The sequence below is a fragment of the Nilaparvata lugens genome, chromosome 5 (genome assembly GCF_014356525.2).
Source record: "Nilaparvata lugens isolate BPH chromosome 5, ASM1435652v1, whole genome shotgun sequence".
NCBI lineage: Eukaryota > Metazoa > Arthropoda > Insecta > Hemiptera > Delphacidae > Nilaparvata > Nilaparvata lugens.
The window spans coordinates 44,923,829-44,932,940 of NC_052508.1; the positions used below are offsets into that span (position 1 = coordinate 44,923,829).

Consider the following 9,112-nt stretch of genomic DNA (forward strand, 5'->3'; position numbering starts at 1 on the left):
ACACCTAGGAAGTTGATGGAGGATTCAGAAATATTCCAGGTGAAGGAGACAGAGTAGTTGGAGTTCAGTTGATTGAGGAAGTAGGAGAGGGTATCATGTCCATGAGGCCATATGAGGAATATGTCGTCAATGAAACGGAGCCATATCAGGGGGGATAGGGTTTGTTTGGAAAGGAAATCCTGTTCAAGGAGGCCCATGAATAGGTTTGCATAGGATTGTGCCATCTTGGTGCCCATCGCTGTACCCTGGGTTTGAAGATAATATTCATCTTCAAACCTGAAGGCATTGCTTGTGAGCACCAGGTAGGCAAGGTTCACTAGGAAGGTGGTTGAAGGGGTGGAGGGTGTGGGTCGTGAGGAAAGGAAATTCTCAAGGGATTTTAAGCCTTCAGAATGGGAGATGGAAGTGTAGAGGGAGGCTACATCAATGGTAACAAGAAGGAGTTGTTGGTCAGTTGGAAGGGTTGTGTTTCTTAGGATATCTATGAAGTGGAAGGAGTCTCTGATTTGAGTGGGTAGGGAGGCAACAATGGGTTGGAGGTGGAAATCAACAAGGGCAGAGATTCGTTCAGTTGGGCTATTTATGCTTGAAACAATGGGACGACCAGGATTGCCTTCTTTATGAATTTTTGGAAGAAGATAGAAGTGTGGTGTGTTGGGAGAGTCTGGCGAAAAGATGTTGATGTCTGAGTCCGAGAGGCCTTCAGATCGACCGTAGTGCATCAGAAATTTGAAGACTTTCTTTTGGATTTGTGGAGTAGGGTCAGAAGGCAGGAGTTGATACTGTTCAGGGTTGGTGAGTTGCCGGTTGGCTTCATTGATGTAATCTGTGGTGTTCAGTAAGACTACAGTTGAGCTCTAGTCAGCTTTGGTGATGAAAATACTGGGGACAGAGCGAAGATCTTTGATGGATTTGAACTCTTGGGGTGTGAGGTTGGGGGTTGGAGTGAGGGATTCAATGAATTTTTTAGAGCTGACTTTGTTCAGGAGTAAATTGCAGAAGATTTCAACAGGATGGTTGGCTGGGAGAGACTTGGGTTCACGATTGGATTTTGGGGTAAACTTTTTGATGATTTGGTCAGAAGTAGTCGTGGGGAGAGGGCAAGAAGGGTCAGAAGTGTTGTTGCCACTGAAGTATACTTGTCATCTGAGATATCTAGTGAAGTGAACAGTATCAGAGAAAAGGTTTATGGCATTAAGTTTGGGAGTTGGGCAACTCCCAATATAGTACATATACTATATATATAGTATATGTACTATATATATATATATATATACATAAGATTTGACCGTTCTGAATACTTTGAAATTACGAATGTAATGCACAGTTAAACGGTGTACACACGTACGTTTGCCTCGGGTCAGCATACGTGTATGGGCTTGCATTCGCACGTGTGGACACTGTTTGCTGAGGCATGTGGGCGAACCGGAACCCTGTCGGTATTTTGGCGTGCTCAAAGGCGCCTCGGGCGAGCATTGAATGTACGTGTGGACGCGATTTTGCCATATGGGTGAGGCAAAACGTAAACATTGAAGGCATCATAACCTAATTCCAATGAATTAGGTTAATGAATGACAAATCAAATTGTGATCCAATAACTAATTGTAAATTGTAGGATTTTTGTAATTTTGTAGGATATGTGGATTGTCAAATATTTAAATAGAAACATGCATGGAGTATATAATTCGTATCATGATTAACAAATTTAGAACTGCATCATTTTGTGAAAAAAGCTTCTCTACAGGGTTCCTACAAGAAAGTATAGCTCAAATATTATTTTACTGTGGCTATCAAATCATCTTGTGTTTGTTTCATGTTATCAATCAGAGTTGTTAATTAAAATTGTAATCTTCAATATGATATTATAGTTTCTCGGATATAGAGTTTTCTCGGAAATGTCGGCTGGCCGATATCGGCAGATAATGCAGAGTGCGATGTGAACACCTGCATTGCTTAAGCCGGCGACAGATCTTTTTCCATCCATCCATCCACAGACTCTGCAGAGCTGCCGAGTTTGATGTGAACACCACTTTAAACATAGCGCCGCAGTGCAGGATGGTTTCTCACAGCTTGGCGTTGTTGTCATCTGAATGGGTGTCTGGCTTGGAAGTGTTTCGACCGCATTGCAGGATGACTATTAACGGTTGGCGGAAGATCAACAGCTGGGTTTTTTTAGTTATTTTTCGTGATAGAGAAATTCTGATTGCAGATTCGTTCTCAGCGACCCCAAGTTTAGCCTAAAGGCTCAGAATGTCAACAATGTTTTTAAATAATTAAAAATCATCATGAAAAGTCATTAATATGGTAGTACACCACGTTTCTGGAAACTTGTTACTGGTGACTGGAGTTATTATTGATTATAGGTAGCACAAAAATCAAAATAGCCGTGAGAAAGAAAACTGCTGATGAACGCGAATAAGACCGTCACTCCATTGTTCTATTGTCTCGGCTGCTTGGCTAAGCCTGGCTGGAGGGATCAAATAACCGACTGGATTGATCTTTCGTCTGTCCACCAGGTGGAACTACGCCGACTATTGCTGGGTGGAAGATGTTAACCTAGCGCCGCAGTGCAGGATGGTTTCTCACAGCTTGGCGTTGTTGTCATTCGAGATGGGTGTCTGGCTTGGAAGTGTTTCGGCCACATTGCAGGATGACTGTTAATGGTTGGCGAAAGATCAACAAATGGATTTTTTTCATTATTTTCGTGATAGAGAAATTCTGATTGCAGATTCGTTCTCAGCGACCCCAAGTTTAGCCTAAAGGCTCAAAATGTCAACAATGTTTTTAAATAATTAAAAATCATAATGAAAAGTCATTAATATGGTAGTACACCACGTTCCTGGGTGACTGTTTACTGGTGACTGGAGTTATTATTGACACACAAAAATCAAAATAATCGTGAGAAAGAAAACTGCTGATGAACGCGATTAAGACCGCCACTCCATTGTTCTATTGTCTCGGCTGCTTGGCTGAGCCTGGCTGGAGGGATCAAATAACCGACTGGTTTGATCTTTCGTCTGTCCGCTAGGCGGAACTACGCCGACCATTGCTGGGTGGAAGATGTTAACCTAGCTCCGTAGTGCAGGCTGGATGCTTGGCTGAATTGGACTAGGCGCTGAGACAGCAAATAATAGCAGCGTTGGTGGGAATGCGAGCGGCCGCAGTAACATCTTCCACCCAGCAATGGTCGGCCTAGTTCCTCCTGGTGGACAGACGAAAGATCAATCCAATCGGTTATTTGATCTCTCCAGCCAGGCTCAGCCAAGCAGCCGAGACAATAGAACAATGGTGTGACGGTCTTATTCGCGTTCATCAGCAGTTTTCTTTCTCACGATTATTTTGATTTTTGTGCTACCTATAATAAATAATAACTCCAGTCACCAGTAACAAGATTCCAGAAACGTGGTGTACTACAGTACCATATAAATGACTTTTTATGATGATTTTCAATTATTTAAAAACATTGTTGACATTCTGAGCCTTTAGGCTAAACTTGGGGTCGCTGAGAACGAATCTGTAATCAGAATTACTCTATCATGAAAAATAACGAAAAAGACCCAGCTGTTGATCTTCTGGCAACTGTTAATAGTCATCCTGCAATGCGGTCGAAACACTTCCAAGCCAGATACCCATCTCAAATGACAACAACGCCAAGCTGTGAGAAACCATCCTGCACTGCGGCGCTAGGTTTACTGCGGCCGCTCGCATTCACACCAACGCTGCTATTATCTGCTGTATCAGCGCCTAGTCCGATTCAGCCAAGCATCTAGCCTGCACTGTGGAGCTAGGTTAAGGGCTCATGAATGGTTTTTTATCACTTTCCACATGTTTACCAAGAATCTGTCTGTCTACTATTGTAATTTCCCAAAAAATTTCACAGTTTCATCAGTCTACTATCATATTTTGAAATTCTGAAGTCATCTTATTGTCAGTAATAGGATTCGTGTACTTTTTTTGTTTGCGGATGATGCCCACATTAGCTTGTTTGCTTGTGTGTGGGTAATTGAAAGTTCGAGAGTGATTCTATAAGACAGAGGTTCCCAAACTTTTTTGACCCACGGCTCCCTTTGAGTACAGACATGGCTTGGCGGCGCACCTAGTAAAATTTTTTTGTTTTGCATTGCATTATTTATTATAATCACATTTTTAGTTTATATTCTTATTCTTAATAGTTATTTCTTAATATACTTTTATAGAAATTTTATGATATAAATATGAATGAAGTGCTTTCTTGAAAAATGTTACACTTAGTTTAGAAAAGTGTATGGCAGCAGTCATGAGCAAAGTTTGATTTAATGGGAGGGATGCACTTGTTTGGCTTTTTTAAGTTCATTGTACCTGGAGTTCATTCTTCAAACTCTTCTCTCAAAGCATAAGTCTTCTTGAATGCTTCAACTTTACTAATCAATTGGAAAATATCCATATTGTTCCTCTGCAAAGACTTGTTTAGAATGTTCAAGTGTTCAAAAATATCTGTTAGGAACACCAGGTTAAGGAGAAAACTTCCATCAATAAACATGTCAGCAAGAACATTATTGTCTCCACTTTGAAATATGTGGATTTCTTCCCTCAGTTAAATACTCTTAGCAGAGAATTGCCCAGAGATAGCCATCGCGCACTGCTATAGTACAAAAGCGATGAGTGTTGAACACCTGTGTCATCACATAGTTCAGGAAAAAATCGGGCCTTCATTGGTCTGGTTTTGATAAAATTAATTACTTGTATCACGGTTTTTATAACTGCACTCAACTCTGACTGAACTTTGTTGTCCTCAGTACTTCTCGGTGTGAATACAGTGTGTACAAAGAGCGTTTGAGAGATTGCAGTCCTTGGTAGTGGCCCGACATTGACCGGCCACCATCAGTACACACCCCAACACAGTCTTCCCAGTTCATATCATTCTCTGAAATAAAACTATCTCTCATTACCTAGCCGCAGTGCCAGAGCCGCACGACGCACGCACAGACTGATCTGCACTGTTTTTTAGTGTGACTAATAGACAACGGCGGTGCACCTGACACTAGCTCGCGGCGCTCCGGGCGCCGGGGCGCACAGTTTGGGAACCTCTGCTATAAGATGATCAAACGTCCATTCCTACCGGCGGGATTTGAGCCCGCGACCCTAGCAGACTGTAAGGTACAATGCCTTAAGTCGTCTCGGCTATCCTGGCCGGCATATTAATGGATGGGTTATGTTTTGTTTCATGTCGATCCTGACATTATTTTGTGTAATGTTAAGTTGGGGGTTAGGTTAGGTTAGTTCTAAAAATCATGTTTTATTATTTTTTGATCAAGTAAATCTTGAATTTTTTTTTTTTGGAATGCACGATAACACAATACAGTACGATACTTCGCTTTAATGTTATAAAAAACTAGCCGTCAGGCTCGCTTCGCTCGCCATATCAATCTAGCCAGGGGGCTCCGCCCCCTGGACCCCCGACTGGATCGTCCAAGAATGAGATCAGCAGGCGAGCGAACGACTGGATCGTCCAAGAATGAGATCAGCAGGCTCGCTTCGCTCGCCTGCATTTTTCATTTCAGCATTTTTATCATATGCTAGGACAATCTAGTCGGGGGTCCAGACTAAACGGATATGGCGAGCGAAGCGAGCCTGACGGCTAGTAATATAATATTACCAGGATTGAAGTTGCAGTGCCCAATCAATTTTTCCGCGATAAATGCATTTAAATCTTCAACTTGGTGCCAACCCAACAAAGTCAACTCAACTTAATGCCAACCTGACAAAATTATTAATTTAGTTGCCAGTTAACAACTGTTTCGAAGAGGTACTCTATTTAGATTATAGTTCTATAGTAACATATGATATGGAAATTTCAATTATAATTAAGAAATTGGGAGAAGAATATACATGCTAAAAGACGAACTTTAAACCCTTAAAAACAACCCTTAGAGTTAAAATATTGCCAAAAGATTTCTTAGTGCGCCTCTAAAGGGCCAACTGAACATACCTACCAAATTTGAACATTTTTGGTCCGGTAGATTTTTAGTACTGCGAGTGAGTGAGTGAGTGAGTGAGTGCCATTTCGCTTTTATATATATATAGATGTTAAATACGAATTAACTTATACGAGTAAATTAATATTTTAATTTACTCATAATAATGAAAATGTTATAGAAATTGAAATTGCTTTATTGACAAGGACATTTTCAACTATACATGGTCAACGTCATGTACAAAATTTCAAAGCCACAATACAAAACGTCTAGATTTGACTTGTATCATATAATCAAGTTAATAGAATATGATTTGAACAGAGACAGAAATAATACAGTACATACATTAATTTTGATACTGTTTATGTATAATTTTTTTCCAATTTATGATGTTGCATGTTTTGTTTCTCTGCTAAACTGTCAAGCTTGAAATAATTTAGTTGGAATGTTATAAGATAGTGGTGGATGTATTATTGTTATAGGTGATGATGGTGAAGATGTAGCAGTGACTATGGAAAAAGAGGGATGGGCTTGCGTGCGCAGGACTGGTCACCTCTCGAGGCCACGTCCAGGTCCACTCCACTGAGACAAATACGTCTGTTCCTTTACCACTTCAGCCTTTGCTTTTTTCTCATTCCAGGTAACTAGATTCACATTATCCGCCTTTCAAATTCAACATTTTCTTTACTCCTTATACTTAAACCTATACCATTCCGTTGACGCTACTTAAAATACTCTATTTAATCTCCTATACTCAGTCCATATTCCATTCTGTTAATGCTTTCTATTTGCATTTCGAGTGAGGTTCTCTAAAATACTCTTGTTTTTCATAATATATGGTAATGAGGTATATTATAATGATATAATATCTTTAGTGAGGTTCTCGTTATAATTGCAGTATCTGATTACAATGGTGTTGTAATTTGACCATGTCTTTCAATGGATGAACCAGATACCTCTATCTTTTTCTAGCCCTGCAATGTTGCCAGATCGTTTTTCAAATATGTAGGAATTGAATCAATAAACAAAATATTTTATCTCAATTATGGAAATTTATCAATAAATCATCGGAAAAATGTACTTTCTCAACGAATATAATTGATTATTATAAACAAGAATGAACAGTCAATATTACATCGGATATATTATTTGATTGTAAAATAAAAACTGCTCCACTGAAAGCTTTCACGGTAATGATAATTGATCAATATTATCTAATATCCAATTCAATGAAGCGGCATCACTTGTAGAAAAAACTATGAATAATTAAACTTAAATGTTAATTGTTTTTGCTAATGGTAATGGGTTCCAGATGTAATTTCTGTCTATAAAAATAGATGGTTCATTCCTGTCTTTTTTAGAAAATAAAGTGATTGGGAAATGTATCTACATAGATAGTTTTCCGTTTTATTGATAAGTCTTTTATCTGCTTGTTTCTTTGCCCTACTTATTCTTTGCCCAATTATTCTCACAATAATATGAGTATTATAATTAGACACAAATACACCAATAGTTTCCTTTCTATGAGGCAACGAGCTGTCTCACCAAGTATTTTCACCATAGCAGACAAAAATATTCTCTCTATGAGGCAGTGAGCTATCTCAGTAGAAATATATCTGAAGGGTATTTTTACCTCCAAGATTGAAAACGGCGGAGAAAAGTCTGCTCTTTGATAATGGAAAGGTCCCGAGCCAATCAAGCAGGCTTTCCTTCTAAGGTTGACGCTGGTCACTCCATTTTGTCTCGACATGAGTGAAATCTCTGGTATTTATTCTGCAATGTGCCTTAAGCTGTTTCTATTTCCTGTGGCAGAACTCTCATTGGACAATGAATAATGCTTTGGCTCAAACAAACGCTGCACTAAGCTGATAAGCAGCTTATCGAACTCTAATTCTGTTCTTGTATTGACCATCTAACCTATTCTTTTCACAATCGCCAAATTCACTGAGAAAAGTCCGTATCAAATGTCCCCTTCAACTTGTGCTTTGTCTTATTCAATCTTCCAACCCTTATAAATAATGGAATGTTCACTGATTAACTCACTTCAACTAATGCTATTATAAGGAATAGAATGTTATTCTGTAAATTGATTGACAAATTACATTTCAAACACACAACTATTATCGTTCTACATTTTTTATTAGGTTTCACTCTTCATTCACAAATTAGATAACTATTTCATATTATAGTTGATATTTATAATTTCAATGAGCCATTTTCTTGAATGTCCAAGGAATACATGCAGGGGAAGGGTACGGAAGGAAGTGTGTAGAAGGTTGAAAAATTTTATCCCCACTACTGGAAAACTTGAAAGAGATTTAGTAAGTCTGCATCTAGGTACGTGAAGATCTCCACTGGCCCTAGTCGGATAATTGTGAATGTCACTGGCAACCATCAATATATTTTCCCTCAATTTTATCTCTTTCAAACACTAATACAAAAATTCATTGAAGTCTGTTAATATTGGATTTTCCTTGAATTTCTTGATTTCCTTGGATTTTCACTTATTATTCTGACTGCTTTCTTCTGTAAAATTAATTTTTTTTACACTTGAGGAATGTGTACCCCATAACCTGATACCATAGGACAGGATTGAATGGGAAAAAAAGCATAATAAGCTTGTCTAACATAATATAATTATCAGGCAACTCACATTCTAGTCTCCTCAATACAGAGTGGGTGAAAAGTCCGAGAACGGCTTAATATCTCATACACTGCTTAATATCTCATAATTTGGCGGTGGGTGTGATTGGGATCCTATTCAAATTGAAAAAAACTACTTCACTATGACTTTGAAAATCTGGTCCGCCATCTCGGATCCGCCATTTTGAATGCAACTTCATTTTTTTATATAGGAAGGTGGTCATGCGATACATGATTTTGATACAGAATTTCAAGAAAAATGAATGGCGAAAACCGCACATCGATATCTCAAACCGTTCAGTAGATATTCACATTATTAATCACTACCACTCATATATTTCATTTCTGATTTGCATGGTACTGATTGATAATGTGAATATCTTCTGAACGTTTTGAGATATCGATGTGCGGTTTTCGCCATTCATTTTTCCTTGTAATTCTGTATCGAAATCATGTAACGCATGACCACTTTCCTATTTAGAAAAAAAAGTTGCATTGAAAATGGCGGACCAGAT

The 9,112-nt window shown here is 38.8% G+C and overlaps 1 protein-coding gene across 1 annotated transcript in view; it reads left to right on the forward strand.

Annotated features, from left to right (window-relative positions):
* The first annotated feature begins 392 nt into the window (after nt 1-392).
* Nucleotides 393-9,112, forward strand: part of LOC111048898 (protein turtle) — a 144,249-nt gene continuing 135,529 nt past the window's right edge. The window contains exons 1-2 of the mRNA XM_039429505.1: nt 393-449; nt 6,470-6,594. Of these exons, the coding sequence (XP_039285439.1) occupies nt 393-449; nt 6,470-6,594 (182 nt within the window). The remainder of the gene's footprint in view (nt 450-6,469; nt 6,595-9,112) is intronic.